The 23,975-nt window shown below is 47.0% G+C and overlaps 1 protein-coding gene across 1 annotated transcript; it reads left to right on the forward strand.

Annotated features, from left to right (window-relative positions):
- Positions 1 to 15,481: 15,481 nt before the first annotated feature.
- Positions 15,482 to 22,550, forward strand: LOC117855895 (tyrosine--tRNA ligase 1, cytoplasmic). Its single transcript, XM_034738326.2, has 11 exons — positions 15,482 to 15,809; positions 15,957 to 16,061; positions 16,133 to 16,292; positions 17,683 to 17,966; positions 18,090 to 18,183; positions 18,306 to 18,411; positions 18,583 to 18,665; positions 19,230 to 19,375; positions 19,611 to 19,716; positions 21,030 to 21,089; positions 22,321 to 22,550. The coding sequence occupies exons 1-11, from the start codon at positions 15,625 to 15,627 to the stop codon at positions 22,339 to 22,341; spliced, it is 1,350 nt and encodes a 449-aa protein (XP_034594217.1). The 5' UTR covers positions 15,482 to 15,624; the 3' UTR covers positions 22,342 to 22,550.
- Positions 22,551 to 23,975: the final 1,425 nt, after the last annotated feature.

A 23,975-nucleotide genomic window follows, 5' to 3' on the forward strand; every position in this document is an offset into this window, starting at 1 on the left:
GAATTCATGACTCCTGCCGACAATAGAAGAGCAGATGGCACAATTGGCTTTAGAGCCAATGACAGCCACGTTCGAGAAACCCGAAGACGACAAACGACAACATCTAAAGGCATTGTTCCTCAAGGGGCATGTCAACGGCAGACCCATCACCAGATTACTAGTAGACGGAGGAGCTGCTGTTAACATCATGCCATACGTCATGTTCTGGAAGCTAGGGAAAAGTGATGATGACCTGACTAGGACAGACATGATGCTCAAGGACTTCGAAGGCAACGTGTCTCCTGCCCACGGCGCACTCTGCGTCGACCTCACCATCGGCAGTAAGACCCTTCCTACTACTTTCTTTATTATTAATGGCAAAGGGTCCTACAACATGCTACTCAGCCGAGACTGGATACATGCAAATTGCTGCATCCCGTCTACGATGCACCAATGCCTCGTACAGTGGGTCGGCGACAACATCGAACTAGTCGCCGCCGATTCTGCATACAGCGTTGCGGCAGCCGATACGCAGCAATGGAGCTGCGAGAATGTCAAGTGCATATCCGGGAGGGCATGGGACACTGATTTCCTGAAGGTGTTCGATTTTGGTCTACAGCCGATCCGAGCAGTCGGCTCCGAAGATTCAGACTAAATGGATCAGTTCGCCCGGGAAAATGGAAAGCTAGGACACGGGTTCACGTCGGCCAATTCATTAGAAATGATAGATTTAGGCGATGGCACCAAGCCAAGGCCGACGTATATTAGTGCGAATTTGGATCCAGAATACAAATGTAAGTTGACAAATTTATTAAGAGAGTTTAAGGATTGCTTTGCTTGGGAATACCATGAGATGCCCGGATTAGACCGATCTATTGTCGAACATCAGTTACCCATAGAGCCGGGATATCAGCCATATCAGCAACCTGCACGGCGGTGTAATCCTAAAATCCTACCCGATATAAAGGCCGAAATAACGAGGCTAATCGAAGCAAAATTTATTCGGCAATGCCGTTATGCCGAATGGATCTCCAACATTGTACCCGTATACAAGAAGAACGGAAAGCTCCGCGTATGCATCGATTTCAGGAATCTCAATCAGGCCACGCCGATGGACGGATACCCAATGCCGACGGCCGATGTGCTAATAGATGCCGCTGCGGGACACAAAGTTATTAGTTTCATGGATGGAAACGCTGGATATAATCAGATACTAATGGCCGAAGAAGACATATCCAAAACGGCCTTCAGGTGCCCGGGTCACCTTGGTTTATTCGAGTGGGTGGTAACGACTAATGGATGGAAACGTCGGTGCTACGTATCAGCGAGCCATGAATTACATATTTCACAAACTTATCGGCATCCTGGTGGAAATATACATCGACGATGTCGTAGTCAAATCAAAGGGACACCAGGAACATCTAACTGATTTGCGGCAGGTACTGGAATGCACGAGGAAATATGGGCTCAAGATAAACCCGAACAAATGTGCTTTCGGTGTATCCGCCGGACAATTCTTGGGATTCATGGTTCACGAACGTGGGATAGAAATCAACCGGAAGACCATAGCGGCCATCAATAAAGTCGTAGCCCCGTAGAATAAAACTGAGTTGCAGTCCCTAATCGGCAAGGTCAATTTCATCAGAAGATTCATATCTAATCTATCTGGACGTATCCAAGCCTTCACACCATTGTTAAACTTAAAACCCGACCAAGAGTTCGTATGGGGAGAAGAGCAACGCAAGGCATTAGAAGATATCAAGCAGTACTTGGTCTCGCCACCAGTATTGGTCCCACCTCAAACTGGTAAGCCGTTTAAACTGTATTTATCAGCCGATGAACGAGCTCTCGGGTCGGCTCTGGTTTAGGAATTTGAGGGAAAGGAATGGGTAATATATTATGTTAGCAGAAGACTTCTGGACGCCGAGACAAGATATCCCTCGGTAGAGCGGCTATGCCTATGCCTTTACTTCTCATGCACCAAACTCATGCACTATTTGTTATCGACAGAGTGTGTAGTGGTATGCAAAGACGACGTGGTAAAATACATGCTGCCGTTGCCGATCTTAAAAGGACGAATCGGAAAATAGATCTTGGCTTTATCGGAGTTTGATCTACGATATGAATCGGCGAAGGCCGTCAAAGGACAGATTATGGCCGATTTCGTTGCCTAGCACTGCAGACCAGAGACCACCGTCGTGGAACCAGTGCCATGGACCTTATATTTTGATGGCTCGTCTTGTGGGGCCGGATCAGGAATCGGCATCGTTCTCATATCGCCTCGGGGGGCAAGCTATGATTTCTCTCTGCCAATAGAAGCATCCGCCACTAATAACCAAGCAGAGTATCGGGCCGTGTTAAAGGGTTTACAGTTGTTGAGGGAGATCAAGGCCGACGCCGTCGAAATTTTTTGGGATTCCATGCTTATCGTGGACCAATTGACACGAAGGTCTGAATGAAAGGATGACGTATTAAGGATTTATTACGAGGATTGCCTTCAACTTCTGAAAGAATTCAAGTCCGCGGTTATTGAGCGCATCCCTAGGAATCATAACGAGGATGCCAATAGGCTTGCCCAACACACGTCCGGATATCGGCCGATTCAGGGCGCTGTGGCTCTAGAGCTCGCGGCCGACGACTGGCGAAAAGAGATCGCCGATTATCTGAAAGATCGTCCAAGAAAGTGGATCGGCGAATATGATTTCAGGCCATAAAATATGTGTTACTAGAAGACGGCTTGTTCTACCAGACGATTGATGGCGTCCTACTCAAGTGCCTAGGAACAGAGGAGGCGAAGACTCTGATGGGAGAGATCCACAAAGGAGTGTGTGGAGCCCACCAATCGGCACATAGGATGAAATGGATGATTAGGAATAATGGGTACTACTGGCCGACAATCCTCGAAGACTGCTTCAAATATTATAAAGGATGCCAGGATTGTCAGAAATATGGGAATGTTCAGTGTGCGCCCGCATCGGCCATGAATCCTATTATCAAACCGTGGCCGTTCAGAGGTTGGGGAATAGACCTCATCGGACAAGTTTATCCTCCATCAAGCAAAGGACATAAATTCATTCTAGTAGCCACAGATTATTTCACCAAATGGGTGGAGGTGATTCCGGTAAAGGCCGTAACATCGGCCGCCATGGTTGATTTCGTAAGGGACCATATCGTCTATCGTTTCGGCATTCCCCAAACTATCACAACCGATCAAGGAACGATGTTTACATCAGGAGAATTCGAAGAGTTCACGGCCGATATGGGAATCAAACTGGTAAACTCTTCTCCGTACTATGCCCAAGCTAATGGTCAGGCCGAATCTTCCAATAAAGGGATAATTAAGTTAATCAAGAGGAAGATAGAAGAACAGTCGAAAAAGTGGCATTTATGTCTGACCGAGGCTCTATGGGCATACAGGATGGCTTGCCACGGGGCCACCAAGATGTCTCCTTATCAGTTGGTGTACGATCACGAGGCAGTACTACCGTGGGAATTGAGGACAGGATCGAGACGCACGTTGCTTTAGGATCAGCTGACGGCCGATGATTACTCCTCACTCATGAAAAGGGAACTTGATGACTTGGCAGGCCAACGATTGAGAGCTTTGATCAGTATCGAGGAAAACAAGAAGAAAGTGGCTAGATGGTATGACAAGAAGGTCAAGGTCAAGCAGTTCTCTCAGGGGGACCTGGTATGGAAGTTAGTGCTGCCGATTGGGTCAAAGGATCCTAAATTCGGTAAGTGGTCTCCCACGTGGGAAGGGCCGTATAAAATCGGCCGATGTGCCCCGGGAAATGCTTACATTTTGGAAACGATCGAAGGAGAAGAGTTTACTAGGGCTTTGAACGGGAGATACTTGAAAAGGTATTACCCTAGTATATGGGTCGGAGCATAAGGATCGACCGCAGAATATGATAAACAAACACACAGCCGATACAAGAGAAAATCGCCTAAAGAGAAAACATAATCATCCAAATCAGCCGATTTATCATTCGGTATGGACGGTGGGTTACACAGCCGACACAGTACAAGTCGCCCTTAGAATAAAAAATAATCAACCACGCTTTTTCTTGAGTTCTCTCTCAACCCGGCCTAGTTCTATCAGAAGACGGATGTGTCGTTCTTCTATGTCTTTCATCGCGGCCTCCGCTTCAACTTGACAAGAAAGAGGATGACTCCGGTCCATTGCCGGGCACGATGTCCCTGCCGCGGCATCTTCAAAGGCAACCTGACGAGGAAGCGGGTGGCTCCTGTCAACTCGAGGTCGCCTATGGTCGTTACCTTCGAGGAAGTCCTAGATCCGTTGGATGTTGGCGGGGATGTATTCCTTGAGTTCTTCACGGTGAGCCCTAATTAGGTCCTTGTCTTCTTGCGATAATGGTTCGTCAGAATATACGAGCCCGATGGCTCGTTCGAGTTCAGGACTAAGGCGCCGTGGCTGGGAAAAGAGACAGCATATAACCGCCTAAGATGAGCTGTTTCAAGGGAATCGAACTGAAATAAGGCGGGGGCAGATCTCTTACCTGGTTAATAGAGGAAAAGGAAGATGAAGAAGACATGACCGCAGAACGCTCCGACGAAAAACAAGTCAGGGAAAAGGAATCAAGTAGAACGGACGCTCTCAAGAGCAAGACCAAGACTGGCATTTATAAGTAGAGAAAGCGTGGATGTTTGGTAAGACGCGTCCCATCAGAAGTAAAAAGGGCAATAAATAAGAGAGCGCCGTGAAGGACGGTCAAAAGAGGCATTAATGTTCGTACAAAACAACCAGTACTTTTACAGATCGCCCAGAAGAGCGTTGATGGCCGCAATTGCTCGACGTCGGATCTGATCAGCCGAGTCCAGGACCCGTTGGTCATCCTCTGCCGACCCCGGGACTTCTGACATGTGGCGGTGGAGTCTAAAGGCTTCGTGAGCCAGATGCTGCCTCTCCCGCTTTAAATCGGCGATGACGGAGGGGAGCTCCTGAAGCCTCTTCTCTTCGGCGGCTATTTCCTTAGTCACTTGCTCCATCTCCTTGGCAAGTTCTGCTCTTCGGTGTTTGAGGCGGTCTATCATGCCGACGAGTCCAGGGTGGGAGTCCTCTAGAAAATGAATCGGTTGATGTACCTCTTGAGCCTGACGCTTGTATGAATCTTCTTCTTCACGAGTTTTGGTCAGTTTGGCGCGATCGGCCATGTGACGCAGAGCTCTGAAGATCGGAATCCGCATTGACTCGATGTAAGCGGCCGGCGCCAAAGGTTCTTCTGCTTCCTCTGGGACTCACCTGACGGGAAGCGATCTCCTCATCATTAGAAAGCGCGACCGCAAACGAGAAGAGGCTGTTATTAGGGGAGTCCTGTTTCTGTAAAATGGTAGATGAAAATAAAAACAAATCAGCTGATGGTGGTAGTAAATCGGCCAATAAAGGTTGGAAGATTGCTTACTTCTTTAAAGTGGATTTCTTCCGTCGGCATCTGTGAGACCGCCATCCTCGACTCTGGGACTGGCACCATTGGCTCGTCGGAAGAAGAGGACTCAACAACAATCAGTGCTCTGCTCGGGCCGGCTTCTTGAAGGGTGACCGTTGGTTGATCAGGAGGGGGCGCTGGTGTTTCAACAGCTGCTTCGGACGCTGCCGATTGCTGAGGATTTACGAGGGCAGTCTCTGCAGCCTAGTATAAGAGGAATCAGTATGGAAATAGCAATCGGGAAAATCGGACAGTAAGTTTACCTGTATATAGCCTCCACCAATAATGACGCGGCGACTGCTCTGGCTTCCGTGGCGACTTGAACGTCTACCTCTTCAGCAGTTGGAAGGGTTGGCACGGCCGAAGTTTCTGCCGATGGGATCATGGGTGGATCGGCCGATTCTGTACGGGCACGCACTCGACGACTGGTCTTCTTGACAACTTTCTTCTGCGCCTGTTTCGCTCGGCCGGCGATGTCGTCTACAGAAGGGGCATGATAGCCGATGAGGGGGAATGTTGTGTATGGATAACGGTCCTCTATCGGCCGACCACTCCGGCTGCATTTTGGGGGAGCGCGGCTTTCAGACTGAGTCAACAGCAAGAGTCAGTATATATGTGTAAAAAATAAGGGGAAATGAAAATCGGCTGGGAAAAAGAAGAGTACCTCGGCGTTCGGATCAATGTTGGCTGGATCCAGGAGATTGCAGTATACTGCTGCAGAAGCGCAGAACAGGTACTATTTCCATTCGGCCCACCATAGCTTGAACTGTTGAACGGCGAAAGGAGCTACTATCCAACCGGTCAGATCTATGGTGCTGGAGTCTGGGATCCGATCACGCAGCCGATTATAGTCAAGACCCTTGGTGAGTTCATCTCTGAACTTTGCCCGGCCGGCGAAGTATGCATAAATCGGCAATTGACCTAGGCCGAATTGCCGTGCTGCGACGGAAGGGTTGTAGAACCCATAAGTAGGGGCATCTTTCCCCGAGAAAAAGTTTGCCGGTAAGATCCCCGGTTTGATTAATTCATCTGTGAGGTCTTCATCGAATCGGCCAGTGGTTGAGTTGAAACAAGAAGGGAGTTCAAAGATTGGGTCCTCCCTCTGATAAGGGAACCAGCTGGTTGCATCTTCGCTGAAGCCATTATAAAAGCACCTGAAGTATTCGGCCACCTTGGTAGCAGAATATGAGCAACCAGAAAAGGCCGATGCCGCTTCGCCGAAGGACGTACATCGACGTCGGACAGTGGGATTCTCTGCCGATTCGATGTTGGGGAATGTCATGTGCTCCACTCGCTGCTGAGAGATCTTGCTCATGTACAGCTGTGGCGGATCCACTTCGAATTTGGTTGATTAAACATGATTAAGCCGCCTGATATGCGACACTTATGCCCTAACCAAGTAAACACGAAGTGCCGTCAGATTTCATCCGATTTAACCACTTGAACAGGACCGAATAGCAAACCCACACGAGGGTGAACGGTTCCAGAGAATACAACAAGTCCACTAAGTTAAGCAATTTAACCATCTAGTTTGGTTATAAAACATCATCAGAGTTTACAAGGTTTGAAAGAAAACCACAAAAGATAAAACAACAAGCGGAAGCTACTTCGTCGGGGTCGGACATCCCTAATGAGGCCAACTGGGACATCAATGATCCCTCTCCTCGCCGTCCGAGGAGGGATCCCACTCAACCGTCCAACCCGGAGGGAGTTGGGGTGGCCAAGTGCCAACAGAAGGAGGCTCGGAGGCAGCAACTTCACCTGAAAAGAAAGAGCCACAACAAGGCTGAGCTACTAAGCTCAACAAGACTTAACCGACAGGGAGCGCTCTAAACTACCTCTTCTAGACATGCAAGGCTTCTTGGCTGACGGGTTTGTTTGCCAAAAGCGCTAGATGGATCCCTACTTTCAAGTTTTAGCTCCGGTTCTAAGTTCATTATTCGGTCTAAGTTTTGCAACCTATTCTAAGCAAACATAGAACCAACCCAAAGGTATATACATCATCAACAAAACCATGTCATCATCAGATTCCTTATTTACTCAGGGTGACATAGCGATCAAGCAGTCTCAAACTGTGAGAGGTAGACGAATCGATTCGAGTTTCTTAACCATGCATGGCGCACCTAATCTCACGACATTCGTGCACCACGAGGGCCGCTTCCTGTGTCGGCCGTCCCCATCAATTCCCAAGCGCGTGTCAGGTCCAAACTTCCCTTGGCATGCAATGCTCCACAGTCCCGGCCTCTGCCGTACTGTGACCGCACTTGCACCCACATGATGCACCATGGGAACCTCGTTCCAGGGACAACAGGGGTACTAGGCTTCCCCATCCCATACTAGGTATGAGATTAGTACTTTCAAACACTTGATCACGAACACCACCACTGTCGGGCCTTAGCAAGTTGCATAGACAGACGGGGCGATCAACCGACCACCAAAGAGTTACCCAAAACCCTGCCCCGTCCATCGTCCTTGTAGTTGTAACAGAAGGGTAAGCATCCAACTCCTACAACTCGCGAGTGACAGGAAATCACTCGGCTTTTACCGTTTCCTATTTAAGCAAAGCATCTACTCGGTCCAACAGCTAGTGTTCAGATCAAGGGAGCTAAGTTATGCATCTAGGGTTCCAAACAACTCCTATACGTAAATGCACAAGCATGTTAAAGAAGGCATGCACAAGTTTGGTAAAACACAGGGGATTCATGCATCCGGGGCTTGCCTTCGAGCAAGGAGGAAGGGAACTGCTCGACTTCTGGGGAACCTTCGGCTTCTGGGGGCAGGAGCTCAGCTTCACCGTCGTCTTCTGGCACCGGGTGCAGCTCGTAGTAGCTGTCGGCGAGACGCAGCTCTACACGAATGCAATGCATTGGTTAGCATAGATGGTTATTTCAACAGCAACACTTGCAAGTCTGAGCCCAGAAACTTGCGACAAGTTACAGGAGGGTGGGGAGGTTCAATGGAGTTGATGGAGATCAAGAGGTAAGGGTCAGAGGGAAGGAACTTATATCTGACTCTTAATCTAGAGGATTTGATGTACTAGGGGTACTCAGACTCAACGCTGAAAGGTCCCCAAGTTTTACACATACACCCTCAGTTCAAAGAAAAAGATACAGCCGAGCCCTCGGGTGAGGCGGAGAAGGGTCGGCGGAACAGACAGGGTCGGGCGAGACGGAACCAGGGTCGGGCGGATAAGAGGGGTCGGGCGAAGCGAACAAGGGTCGGCAGCCTACCTTCGTCTTACAGAGGAGGCTTGGGCGGAAGAACTAAGGAGCTTGGGACAGCGGCGAGGATGTCCGGTGGCGGCGGTGCTTCTTGTGGATCACAAGTAAGCTCTTGGGCAGCACTGAAAGCAGTGGCTGGCGGATCGGGGAAAGCGGTGTTTGCGCGGAGAGGAGAGTTCCTCAGACTTAGGTGGTGGCGCTGTGAGCTCGAACAGGGAGTAAGAGAGATGGCAGCTGGGGCAGAGGGGAACTCCGGCGGGGCTTCTGCATTCCCTTTTATAGCAGCGCGGGAGTGAGAAGGGGGAGCGGCGTGAAGGCCGGGAAAGAGCGATGGAGTGCTCTGCCTGGTCGGCGATTGAGCGATAAGGGCGGTGGAGCAGGACTTCGGGGATGACGTCGGCGGTCATTGGGCACTGACGTCATGGCGGCGCAGGCGCCGGTGGTTGAGATTTGGCGGAGGTGGGCATCGTCGTGCGGTGGATCTGATGGAAGTGACCGGGAAAACGGTGCTAGGATCGAGGGCGCACAGGTGAGAAGACAGGCGGCTGCGGGCGCGCGGGCGAGCGCAGAGCAACAGATTGTCGGGGCGGCTTCTGACAGGGCAGGAAAAGGAGCTGTCGCTGCCGCGGTCTGGGTTGGCGGAGGAGGAATCGTCGTGTAGCGAAGACCGGGGCGGCGCAACTGTGGCGAGGTGACGGAAAAGACGGGCGGCATCGGGCTCTGCGGCCGGGATCTGGCGATATGATGATGGGCGCGGGCAGCGAGGTGCTGCAGAAAGGGTAGCAGGGGAGCTTCCGCCGCGATTGGGGAAGGGGGCGCGAGAATCCATCCGGTCGTGGGCCAAAGACGAGGCGGAGCGGCGGGCGTCGGAGGAGTTGAACCACGCGGCGGGGAAAAACTGAAGCGGGCATGCAACTCGAGTGCGCCTGTCGCGGGAGATCTGGGGGAAAAGATCTCGTGGGCCCACCAGTCAGTCTCGGTGGTCCACGGCTTGAACTGAAGGGCGACGCTGTGTGATGGCTTAGGAAGATCTGACGGTGGGGTGGGGGTTGGCGGGGTCGGAACGGGGACAACACGGTGAGGGGTCGGATCGACGGGGTCGGGAGATCTGGAGTTTGAACACTTAGGCTTTGGAAAAACGGAGACAGGTGATCAGGGACTCGGATTAAGATTGACGCAAAGGATTATCATCCGAGGTTGTTACAGTAGGTTAAGCCACAAGTTGATAAACCACTAGGGTCCACCGGGGTTTCCAATCGGCTCCCCTTGGGATAGTTTAACGCCGATTTGGTGCAGCATATGATAGGCTGCTCCCAATAGGTGCTTTCCAAGGGGAACAGAGGCCCCTGTCGATAATGCCTCAGCCAGAGCCTGCGTGTTGGTGGATGGACCGGTTGCTCTCCCACAGAAAAAATGTTTCTCTAGCCACATAATCAGGAAGGCCGTGTGCTCTCTGTTCTCGACTGATCCGGCCCTTCTGTTGCATTTGATGAATCCCTTCCATCCGCCGATTCCCTTTGTGTCCAGCCGATGAGATGTCGTGGCCAAAAGGCGAAAAAGGGGTATCTGGAGAGGAGATGTCAAGGCCGGTCAACATGACCACATCGGCCAAGGTGGGAGTCATAGGTCCGTGTCCGAAAAGGAATGCATTGAGAGCGTCGGACCAGAAATAAGAGGCTGCTATCACTAATGGCTCGTTTCTTTCCATTTGGGATAAAGATAGATTGATGCACTAGCTGATTTTGCGCTCATCCCATTGGACTCTCTTGGAGGCGGCTATCCGTTGGTACCATTCTCTCCAGCCGGGGGTTTCATTCGGTCATGACCTGAAGGTACCTGACCAGTGATCTAAGTCCATGGTTGATTGCTTAAAAGGGATCCTATGAGTTTCCAGATTGATTAGGTCAGTTGGATCCGGGTTTCCCATGGGACCGAGACAGATAAGGCTGGGAGTTTCTGTGAGACGAATGGTAATCTGATGCCTAACCGCCTAAAAAGGAAAGAAGAGGGTGCGGGAGTAAAAACGGATCTAAAAGTAAATGCATTATTAAGGAAAGTTTCGGTAATGACCTCCGGGATGAAGCTCATTGTAGTTGGCGGGATCGCTGGTGGAGCTGCGGATGATGAAGCCACTGATGGGACTTCGGTTGAAGCCTCAACTCCCGCCGATGGAGCTCCTTCTCCCGTCGATGGAGCCGCCGCCGTTGCCGCTGGGATTTCTGCCGGTGGAGCCATCTCCGGAGCTTCGAGCATTGGTGAAGTACTTGAGGGTGCCGCCATTGGGAAAGTAGGGAGGAGCGTAGATGGGGGGAGATGCCGAGGGAAAACTGGAGGCTAAAAGAAGGCGCTGGAGGAAGAAGAAGGTCAGTGCGCTAAAGAAGGAAGACGTGAGCTCGTGAGGAGGAGTACGGGTCGTTCTGATATTTAAAGGTGGCCTGAGAAGGGGTAAAAGCGGAATTTTTATCGCGCCGGCGTTTCAATTTTTTCGGGAGGAGTGGTTGTCGTGGGCGCCCGTTTCGAAAAGGTTGCAATCATCAGGCTGGAGACCGCGAAACGGAAGGATGTTTTCAATGCGTTTGTTTCGGAAGAGAAGTTGAAAAGAATTTCGAAGTAAAGACTATGTTTTACTCCGAAACTGGGGAGGCATGTGTTGACGTCAGATTTTGACACGTATGAAATCGGCGTCAGGAAAGGAAAAGATCAGGAGATGTGGCAAGACATAGAAGTCACGGTTTGAAATCGGCTGATTGGTGCTACAGTTGAGGATCGGCCGATTACCCTCCGGGGGTGGAACTTCGCCTCGCCCGACCCCGAGTCCTAGAGTCGGAGGCGCCCGACCCTTCGGGGGTGGAACTCCGCCTCGCCTGATATTAGGTCCTAGGGTCGGAGTAGTCAGCTGTCCTTTGTTGATGGAGTTGGTAGAAATCGGCCAATTAGGAGGTTGGAGCAATTGGGCCGGTATGGGCTTAAAGTGGACTATGAAGATAAAGAGGGAGTCAGCCCATGAGAGCATGATGATCAACTCCAGTACGAGTCGTACTTGTAAATATTCATTTTCGTTTAAAATTAGAGATAGAGTTCTAGTCGGTTAAGAAGTCGTTTGTAACAGGCTATAAATAGCCACCTTCATAGATTTGTAACCATCATCAAATCAATACAACAAACTACTATTTCCTCGTACTTACTTTCGAGCAGGCGACTTCGCCAATACTTTTCTTCTTTCTCACGAGTTCGTACGGGTTGGCAGGGCTGCATCAACTTGACCTCCGGCCGATTCTGTAAGTTCCGTTTACCGAGTAACATCTAAGCTTTAACTTCGGGCGCATCGCTGTCGTTTCGTTTAGATTTATTCACTAGTTATCGATATTCACTAGAATCTTAGGTTTTGCCTGTTGTTCTAGTTTTATCACCAGTTATCCAGCTAGGAATTGGAACTTTCGGCTTTCTTGTGCTTCGTTATTCAATCTATTATTTTACGCATAGCCGATTTAGATCTATTCCTAGTGTTGTTACTGTGGCGTTGTTTAGATTACTCCAGCAGTTTTCTTTATTAACGTTGTCCAGTAATCGGCTGCATTGTAGCCGATTTCTTTATTACAGCAAATCGGCAGATTCGCTGATAAGCTATCTCGAGATCGGAACCTTAGCCGATTGCAACCTCTGGGATCTGACACGTTTCTTTCCTTGCCAATCAACAGGTCAGATTGGCTGGCACGCCGCGCGAACCGCACCAGGGCGATCACCCGAACAGGAGCTAAGCAGATTCTCCCGGGTCATGTGTCCAACGCTGGGGATTCGATCAGCCGATTTCTAGCGCCAACAGATGTACTCATAATGCATGCCTGGATTCACCCCTTTAATTGCATTAAAAAGCACTGGCAGCTGCTCGTACCCAGACTCCCAATCCCCATAAATCATCCTCCACGCTCACTGCTTAGCCCTCCAAGCTTTACCATAAGTTATCACATAACCTCCATAAATCTCCTCAACAGTTCTGATAATTGTTCTCACTTTCATGTTGGGTTGTTCCTTCAGTATTCCCATCAACCGCTTCGCAATGAGGGTAGATGTTAGCTGCGGATGTCTCACTGTAAGCTCATGGTCAGCACAATTGTGTGGACCGACAACTTTTGTGATCTTCCACTTCCCGGTGATTTTTTGCTTTCTTGCACAAACCCTCCATGGGCACCGTTCCTTGTCACACACAACTGTGTAACGGCGCTCCGCATATGAATGCAACACTTTGTACGGTCTTTTCCGTATCACTGCAAAAGCTTGCAACCATCTCTTCAATGCGGGAAGGTCCTCAAATACCCTTCCCTCCTCAATAACCATACTAGGACTAGCTTCAGGAGCTTCTAGGAGCTCATCATCACGTCCTTCTGCAAACGCCTGATCGGAAAGAGTCAGGTCGCTAAACTCGTGAACTATCGGATCACGACGTCCAGGGAAGATACGCCTGAACATCTCAATATCACTCTCTGTCATCTCTCCAACAGGACGATCATATCCACTCTCATCTCGTATGCATCTTCATCATTCAAAATTTCAACACTATTAGAGCCACGCAATCCATCTCCACATTCCACTTGCGCATCAATTAGAGGCACATCCACATTTTCTAGAAGATCTCCTGCGCCATCAAGTACAAATATGAGTAAAGATTAACTTGATGGAACGAATGGATTATCTCTCAACAATAGAAACCGGTAAGACACTTACTCGAATCATTCTGAGTGAAAAGAAACTCATTAGGAGAGTCCGCCACATCATCAACAATCTGACAACCATGTCCAACTACTTCATTAGGGGCAGATTCAGCATCGGGAATAGTAGGTGCAACATCCACGTCCATAACAGGTTCTGGGACGGGAGGATCGAAGTGTGCCCGTTGACCCATTGGTCGGGAAAACCGACGAGGATTTGGATCAACTCCCACCCGACGAACAACCACTTCAACACTTGGGGAATGACCATTCATAACCGTCCTCACATATTTTTCCCACTGGCCTGCACACCGAATTGGGACCATCTTCCTTTGAATGTTGAGAGGGGAACCTAGGTGAAGTATACTCTCGACTGTGATTTCATCATCTTCATGACAATGTAACTCCTCCCGAGCCCTTGCAAGCAACTCACTAAACGATGGTTTCTCATCGAATATGACAACCTCGCATTGCATGGCAACAAACTTAACACATCCATATTCATCCCTTTCCATGGTGCCTCCGTGATATATGCTCACTACGTTCTCCATCTAGTATATCAATATAACGACGCACAATTCATTTAGTCCATAATAAATCAAACATTCTAAGTCTAGTATGAAATCAGATAGTATCAATTGACTACTAACTACTAAATACAACTAACTAAAGGGGTGTTTGGATACCCCATGCTAAAGTTTAGCACATGTCACATCGGATGTCTGGAAGCTAATTAGGAGTATTAAATATAGGCTAATTACAAAACTAATTGCACAGATGGAGTCTAATTCGCGAGATGAATCTATTAAGCCTAATTAGTCCATGATTTGACAATGTAGTGCTACAGTAACCATTTGCTAATGATGGATTAATTAGGCTTAATAGATTCGTCTCGCGAAATAGCATAGGGGTTCTGCAATTAGTTTTATAATTAGCTCATGTTTAGTCCTACTAATTAGCATCCGAACATCCGATGTGACACTGCTAAAGTTTAGCACCTAGTATCCAAACACCCCCTAACTATGTCACATATACTAACTAACTATGTCACCTAATATTAACTATGTCACCTAATATGTACATATGTACTTAACTATACAACTACTTAACTTAATATCGTAATAACTAGTTTACTATGCTACCAAATTATATTAGTTTTCATATCTAACAATTCTATCTATCTGTCAATTTATCTATCTACCTATTTTATCTAACAATTCTACCTAACTACTCTAATTTATCAATATAACTATTTAATCTAAACCTATCTATCTAAATTATACTATAACTAATTACCTTCGGTCGTGGTGGGAGCAGGAACAGGACAGGAGGCGGCCTGCCCGGCCGGGAGGGTGGTGGGCGGCCGGCCTCAGGCCACGGTACGCGCTGGGGCCCGGCCGGGGGCACCGGCGGGGCGGGGCAGCGCGGCTCAGGCCGGGCGGGGCGGCCGGGCGGCGCGCGGCGGGACGGCTCCTGGCGCCGGGCGGGCGCGCGGCGAGGCGCCGGGCGGGGCGGCCAGGCGGCGCGCGGCGGGCCGGCTCCTGGCGCCGGGCGGGCGCGCGGCAGGGCGCCGGGCAGGGCGCGGCGGCTCCGGCCGGGCGGGGGTGGGCGGGCGCCGGGCGGCGAGGGCGCCTGCGGCGGCGGCGGCGTACTTCGAGCGAGCCGGCGCGGGTTGGTGAATAGATGCGAAATCAAAATGCGCAAAAGGAAGGAGCCGGGCGTTAAGGTAAAAGGCTTGGCGCCAGGGAGACTGGCGCCGAGCCTTGGCGCCAAGATCTATGGCGCCACGTCAGGGGGCCGGCGCCACGTCGGAGGCGCGTGTGGGGCACCTTGGCGCCAACTAAGGGTCCATTTTCGAAATTGGTTTCGCCAGGGACCTATTTGTGAGATTTTTTCGCGAAAAGGGCCAAAATAAAAAAAAAAGTCGGCGCCCGCGACGTGACGGAGGCGGACCCGCAGGTCTCCTTTTTCGCCGGGGCAGTAAAGCGCGGGAGAGGAGTCCGCCGGCTCTGATTTTCCGGCCGCCCACGGACTCTGCTTTCTCATGGTGAAAAGATAAGTCTTGGGGCAGGAAAACGCCTGCAGCCGTTGGGATGGGTTTGGACGTCGGATATATATACCCCCGCAAGGTACGCCTGAATCCCGATCCGCCCTGACCCAAACGGCCAAACCCCTGAACAGCGGCGGCGGCGGCGGCGGCGGCGGCCGCCTCGACGAAAGCAGGCTCGGAGGCTCCGGCCAGATTAGCCGGTCGGCCCTAGATTGGCAATGCTAGCGCGGGCGTTTGGCGTTGTGGGCAAAGCATGGAAGCGAACGCGGCATATATCCATCCAGGCCTCGATCTCGCCGCGCCGCTGCTCCCACATGTCACCGCAGCTTTGCCACCTCCACAGCAGACTGGCGCAACCGGAAAATTTCCCTGAAGAACAGAACGCGCTACAAAACAATAGCGGGTAAGATCTGCCGCTCTGCCTATTAGATTGGAACAGATGCGCCACTAGGTCGAATTTGTGTGTGGTTGGAGCCGATGAACTCACGTTCGACAATAATGCTAAATCTCATGTTATTTTTTCGAACCGCAACCTGATTTTTTGCTACAGAGGAGCTCCGCCAATGCTGAATTATATCTACGAACAGAACCGGAGCAAGCAGCCCGATAATGGCAACCTGGAGAATTCAGCCGTTGCTGCTGTGGACTCTATTAGGTAACCTTGCTCGATTCTAAAATTTAATCTTGGCCTAAGCTTTGTAATAATGTTAGCATGCTTACATTCAGGGATGCTGTTGAGGGGAGTTTTGACCAGAGGTTTGCAACACTGAAGAGCATTGGGGAGGATCGTGTCAATGACCGCGAGCTTGAGTTATTGCTAAAGAAGAAACCTGCCCCCATTTGCTATGTTTGGTGTGATCCCTCCCCCTGGATGCACATATCTGAGGTACATGAACCTTTTTGTCATAAAACTTTTAAATGCTACATACTGAATTGATAGCAATCTATGGAGGAATTATCCACGTAGTGCTCCTAAGGAAGAACAGGGGCAGTTTGATGTAGATATACTCTTTAGGCTGTAATGCATTTTAAAACTTAATCTTATGATGCATGATTATGTTTTGGACTGGTCTTATACTCTTATCTTCCAGTGAGCAATCCTCAATGCCCAACAAACCCTACAACAGTAACGACTTCAAGTTTGGAGAGAAAAAAGAAACTAAATCTACAATCATTTGGGTTGCAGAACAATTCAAAAGAACTGTAAAATTTTGCTTTTGTACACCACTTGGATTCAGAGAGTAAAGCTGAAGTAGTATGTTTCATTGAAAAATATGGGGGTGGCTTATAATTATCAGAACTTTTCAAGAACATTCTTGAATCTTCCTATTAGTGAAATGTTTAGAAGATTGTAGGGTGGAGCGGCCTGCCAAGACCGCATGGCGAAGATGGTACATGCTCTATATCTTGGATGATAAATGGTCCTGTTACTTGCTATTCTCCTGCAGCTAGTATTAAATTTGTATTGTTGTTTTCTAACGGCACATACGCAGGGGTCCTTAAGAACTTAGAAGATGACTTGCTTGCACACCTTTGTTTCTCAGTCTTATTACTTCCAAAAGTTTAGACATTATTTCTTTGTTAATTAGGCACTTGTATAACTATGCAATGGTACTGGGCAATCCTCATGGTCTGGCTTCATGTAGTCATTCTGTACCACTGAATTAAATATCTTTCCTTGAACGCTATTCTGATTTTTTTTTGAAGAGGTACCTTTATGAAGGACTTGACTGACCTAACAAACCCACTTTCTTTCTTGTGAAACCTTTTTACATTCCATGATCAATAGAGCCTCCTGTCAGGATTAAAGTTTGTCTGAATGATTGCCCAACATCTTTTTTGTGGGCGAACTGCTGAAGCCAGCAGCACTAGATTCATAACTATCTGTTGGCATACACTATTATATCATCAATCTCATGCAAACAGGACGAGCTCCAATACAACTAGGAGGGGATTCCTTAGACCATAAATATCTATTGTATTGGAGTGAAATTTAATGAACTGTGAATATACTTTATTTCCCTATAACTATTCCTGATGGTATTGGCTTTCATGGCAGCAAGTTTTCGTGCTAATGTTATTGTTGGTTAATGGCTATGGCAAATGCTAACTTTTATTTGTGCGGTACTTAGTTAATTCATTTGCTGTCTTGATTCACTCATTTAACTGTTTTTATTTAGCAATGATGCCATGATGCCCCTTAAATTAACAGATTGTTCGAGTTTGCAATGTGATGTTCACTCTTAGTTTTGCACTGATCTGTTTTCATGCTGCAGGGCATCATAAAGACTCTCTGTGTTAATAAAATGGTTAAATCTGGTTGCAAAGTCAAAATCGTAATGGCAGACTGGTTTGCCCGGATGAACCCTTATATTGGTGGCAGTCTAAATAAAATGCGGGCTATTGGCTTGTACAATATTGAGGTGTGGAAAGCAGCTGGCATGGCTCTTGATAGTGTAGAGCTAGTGTGGTTGTCAGATGAAATAAATCAGCATGCCAATGTATATTGGCCACTCGCCATGGATGTTTCAAGAAGAACCACTCTGCGTAGAATAAAAGGGTATATTCTGGTTTGGATTATTCGAGTGTTCAATGTGTACTTTCACTTGGAAACCTTTAAATTTGAGCATCAAATGGAGGAACATTTGAACATGCAAGTCATTTCATTTCTGTTTATCTGCAGGTTTTATGGGAGTAGACATCCAGAGGTTCAGCCATTCACTGCTGCTGATGTATTTTACCCCTCTTTGCAGTGTGCTACCATATTATTTCAGAAGGTTTGTTTTTACATGGCAGTAACAAAATATGCATCTATACTTTCGCTGACATGTATAGCTTTTGTAGCAAACATTCTACAAGTATTTATTCATGTACATTATGAAAACATTCTAAATTGCAGGTTGACATATGGCTGTTGGGCAAAGCTCAGCATGAGGCGAACTTGTTAGCTAGAGAATATCGCAAGCGTGCAGGACGGGGGAATAAGCCAATTGCGGTGTCACACAGTATCTTTTTGATGTTCTATCTAATTGATGTCCCAGTTTGTTTTAATGTGGATATGAGTATACTTGGTATTTGGTCCTTGTGTATTAGTAACTTATGTCAAGACACATACGCGCTTTGACATACATGGACCAAAGTATACTCAGGCACACATCCTTAACTTAAAAGTACAGAAATACTTCCTAATTTATTACTACGCCCTGAAGAAGAACATAGGAGGAATAAATTTCTGGCGATCTACATGCGAGATATTGAGGTTTGTACTGTAATATTAGTACACAGCCTCTGTAATGCTAATTTTATTTCATATATTTTGATACAAGAGCTAGTCATTTTTGCAACTCTTGCTCACTATTCATAGAACAGTATAACAATAGTGTAAGGGAAACCATCTTGGTTCAGGAAGACGAGTAAAAATAGTTCACTTTCAGTACCTATCGGCTATGCAAGAATATAACTTTACAGTTTGCGGCTCAGTTGGAAACAAATATATATTGAATACAGTAGCAAAATAAATGTGATTTCTGTTATTAGTTCCTCATTCTTTATTCAGAAGAAGTGACTTTTCCCTTATGCACTTTAAAGAACTAGTGTCATTAACCGATTTGTTGGTCCTTTTGTTGCTTGAGCCTATATGTGAAATTAGTTATCTTGTATGTTGTGTAACATTTTTTTTGTCAACCAGTGTAACCATAGAGATATGGGAATTAGCTGCTTCATGTTGTTCACTGCCTGATCTTTATCTTGGGGAATCATTGCTAGCTGTGTTTGATAGTTTTACAAATGGGATTGTTCAATACTGACATTTAATGTATTGCAGTTTGATATCAATAGAAAAATAATACATGCTTTCTGCCCTCCAAAATTGGTGGAAGGCAACCCGTGTTTGGAGTACATAAAATATATCATCTTACCATGGTACGGAAAGTTTGAGGTGGTTCGGAAGATAGAGGATGGTGGTGACAAGTAAGATTCTCTGCTAAGTCTGCATGTTTCCTGATAAACGCTATTCATGTAATTGACCAGTAGAATGAACAATTATTACATCCAGCCTGTATCATGCCTACTCAAAAAGTAGCAAGGCATTAACGGTCAAAAAATAAATGAATTCATTTGCAGAAGATTCATGTGCTAGTATATACTATGCTATAAATCTAGTACAAGTATGAGTGTATGACTACTATCCACTATCATTATACAGGACGTTCCTGAGCATGGAGGAGCTTACAGCTGATTATTTAAGCGGGGCTCTGCAGCCTGATGACTTGAAGCTGGCCCTTGCAAAGTCATTAAACAAAATAATGCAGGTACATTTTTTCTCCCTTGTCTGGCAATCGTCTTTCTTTCCTTTGCCTGAGTGCTATTGTTAGGGACCTGGAGGGGCTACTGGGCGTCAGGGGAAAAAGGGGCCTAATTGGGCTGGCAGGCCCTATGGACCCAATGGGTCCAGCAGGGCCCCTGCGCCAGGGGGCCATGCGGCACTGTTAACGCGTGAACAGTGCCCGCGGGTACTGTAGCACCGGCGCCCCCAGGCAGCCGCCCCATATCTTGCATAATAGATTAGGAATTAGGAAGGGTCTAGATATTAGGATGGCTTGCAAGCCAAGTAAGTTAGCGTTCCTTGAGAGCTAAGTCGTGTCTCCTCTGTATGATAGAGGCCCCATGTACCAAATTAAGCAATGTACCAAATTAAGCAAGTAAGAAAAAAGTAAAGGGGTAAAACCCTAAAGCTCCCCAGCTCTCAGGCTTCGGCTCCTTCCCCCCAGATTACTGTTCACGTTGTGAACAGTACCCCCATGGGCACCGGGCGCCCCCTCTCTCCCTCTCTCTAGCGCCCTAGATTACTGTTCATTTTCTTTCTCTGCATTTGCTTATGACTTACAATTTTGAGACTGATACTGGAAGATGCCCAACACGGAGGTATTACGTATCCTAGCTCTAACACCAGAAAATGCTTCGCATAGGGAGGTCCAAGATGAACAACTTCACTGACTCCAAACACTAAATGGTAGATTGAAATTCTTCTAGGAATGGCATACAGAAGAAGCAAGAAAATGCATGCATTAGCAGTGAAGCACTCACCATGTATACTTTAACGACTACCAAAGAAAACTGGAAAAATTTAAGTAGTATTTGTTTTCACTTCTCCAAAACATGGCTCACTTCCAATGTGTTAATGCCGTGCACTAATTCTATTCCTGACAGTAACCCATGTTAACATTTCTTGATAAGTTGCTCTAACATGAAATAAATATATATATGATGAAACAGTCAACAATGCATCTTTGTGTGATAGCATGTCCTTGTTCACAATATTTATCCTTTTCTCTCAGGAGAGGTGCCATTTTAAAATATTTGTCAATTGAGTAAAATGAGAGTGTAATTATTGAGATATTCCAAGAACGCATCGTATTTCAATGAATAGGAGAATGCACAGGCATTTCTCATTTCCTTTTTCTTTGACTTATTACTTCATCTGTACACATGGCAATTAAGGAGAAAATATTATGAAATGGGTGGAACTGTTAATTTGAGTTAGCTTAATTTCTTCTGGCCCATGTTCTTAGTCAAAATAATATTTCATTCTGAGTTGGTTTTACCTTATGTTTTTTGTTTCAAGCCGATCCGTGGTCACTTCAGAAGCAATGCTGAAGCAGAGAATACAGTGGAACGGATTAAGGTATATTTCAGCTTTATTGGTTTTTCATTTCGTACAGAGTTGGAACACTGTTTCGTATAATTATGTTTTTAAGAAACATCTTATTTAAACTCTTAGCTTAGTGCCTTACAGATGTTCTTTTGGATGATTTAGGGGTTTATATATGAGTTGGGCTGGGTTCTCTAGGATATAGGTTAAGTTGTGATTGTTGTTAACCAAAAATGTAATATGCTAGTAAAACGTTGCTGCGGGATAGAAAAAGGAAATTTGATATGATGCCATGCAAATCACATTTGTATAATTAAACCTATGTTATATGTAGACAAATGACAACATGCTTTCCATAATTAATTTGAACATAGTTGGTTCTAAAAAGGTTCAATCCTTGGTAGAAAAGTATAACAAGTATTATTTGAGGTGTAAATGAGAACTCAATTTAGAAGCAAAGAATGACAGTGGGTAACATTAGTTTCGAGCTCTTTAGTATAGTGATGAGCTCTGGATACTGAGTGAAAACAGTTGCATAAGTGAAAAGAGAGAGAATTAGCGGCACCATGACAAAATATACTACAACTGATTTTGAAGCTAATTTGCCTTCAGTAACAACTAACCGCCACTGCATATTAATTACCTTCAATTTGGTGCTCTCAAATTGATGTCCTAGTGGAAATCGAACATATATGATTATTACCACTATTGGCCCTTTTAGAAAAGAGTAAACGGCAACAAATCACAACTTAAGATGTATACAATCTCCAATCCCTCGATCTATCTGCATTTCTTAACCACGTGAAGTTCATAGAAAGAGCAAAATGGTGCAAATTATATGACAGGTTGACTGTCCATACAATCTTTCAATTCTTTATTCCACTTTTTCATTCTTAATCAGATAAAACGTTAAGGAATAAATACAAACTAGATTCTGAGAGGGAGAGAACTTTTAGTGCTCACAGATGCGCAGTAATCCTTTCTGTCAACTTACTGCTCGTGTGTTCCCAACTGAAGTAAACTACGAAAATCTGCAAGCAATCACAGGACATAGCACAGGAGAGGCAAAGGTTTGATATCTAACGTGCCTATGAGTTATCTTCGCTAAAGTCACTAATTTGCAAGTGCTGTTGATCTGTTTGAAGTTGACAGCAGTATTTCCCCCCTGGTGCTTTATATGAAAACGGTCGTGTCTTTAAAGAAGCAAATACTATATTAGTTGTATCAGTCATGTAACCCTCCTGTCACTTCTTTTTTTGGGCAGGAATACTACAAGCCAAAGTGAGGATCAGATGGCTACATACACTTGGGTCGCAGGGGAACCGTGCAACAGTACACTTGGCAGTGGACACATTATTATCCATGTAATTAACAATGAGTTTTTTAAAAAAAAATCTGTGGCACCAGTTTAAATATTTTTTGAAAAATAGCACCAGTTTAAATATTGCCGCTGCAACCTGTAAGTGATGAAGCGACAGGATGATTTCTCGCTCAGAGCCCAAGATCCTCGTGAAAACATGTGCGCTTGGGACATTCTTTTCTCCTTTTGTTTGGGGCTACTAGAAATCGGACGTTTTACGAATGCTTACGCGCAAGAAATTTTCCTTATTGACTGAAGCTAGCCAACAAAAGCAGATACGGTTGCAGCACCGAAACGCAACAACGGAAGGGAGCAAAGTGTATTTTGTTTTGAGCACCGTAGCCCATACCGTTCCCAAACAATGTGGGTACGTTGCGGGCACTGGAAATCAAATACCAGTCCAAGACAAGATGTGAACGAGGCGCGTCTTCTCTACAACTGCTGCTACGTTGGATTGGACTTCTCCCAAATCCTCTCTCTGCTACTCTGAATCCTTCATTTTCTTTTGAAATTGTCTACCAAAAAACTACCATAGAAAAGTATAACAAGTATTACTTGAGGTGTAAATGAGAACTCAATTTAGAAGCAAAGGATAACGGTGAGTAACATTAGTTTCGAGCTCTTTACTATAGTGGTGATCTCTGGCTGGACTCTAAGCCAACAAGACCCACCCCAACACTCCCTAGCTCACACGTGACACCCCCAAACACCTAGACAACGTCCGAGACCCCGGTAACCTAGACCTCCACGGCGGTGCCCTTACCAGGCGGAGCGGCAGCCGGTTCTGGAGAAGAAGACGGCGGGGACAGCGGTGGTGGTGGATGGGACTGGACGATGACTGGCGGGACGGGTTGAGGAGCTCACGGCGGTGGTTCTAGCGGAGCAGAGTCGCTGGTGGTGGCGGGACGGCGGTGGAGCTGGGTGGCGACCGAAGCGGACGAAGAACAGAGCACGGTGAAAAACGGCAACGCGGTGAAAACGATAGAGCTGGCGGCGGGAGCGGTGATTTATATGAAAAATTACCGCCTCTCGCCCGCCACGTCCTGCTTGCTTGCTTGCCTTCGTGGGAGCTCGCTCTTGCCAGCGCGTGGCACGGCGGCGCCACTCTGGACGTCAATGGCGCACAGCTGTGCTGCACCCTGCCTCCTCTGTTCTTCCTTTCTTTCCCCAAATTCCACCAAACTCAGGCATCAAATTGTGCCCATTTTGTAAGTCAAACTTCAAGAATTCCTTTAAGCAAAGTTGGAGAGGATCATGTGTTCTCCATTTGATTGATTTGCATCGGGATCAAAAGATCACTCCATCACCTTGAATTTCAACTCCAATGTCGGGCTAGGGTTCTGTCAGTTAACTGAATCGCCTCTCCCTCGTTCAGTTTCATCAGACTCCGCCCGACAGTTCGATGTGCCATCTTTGAGCTCCAATTCAACCATTCAAAATCGGTTTTTGTTGCCCAACAACTACTGGAATCTGTCAATCACATGATAGGGATTCCATTTTGCATCTTAGATCCCAACCCTTATACACCAAATATTTCAAAATTCGAGCTCAAATTTTGC

This window comes from Setaria viridis, chromosome 1 (genome assembly GCF_005286985.2).
Source record: "Setaria viridis chromosome 1, Setaria_viridis_v4.0, whole genome shotgun sequence".
NCBI lineage: Eukaryota > Viridiplantae > Streptophyta > Magnoliopsida > Poales > Poaceae > Setaria > Setaria viridis.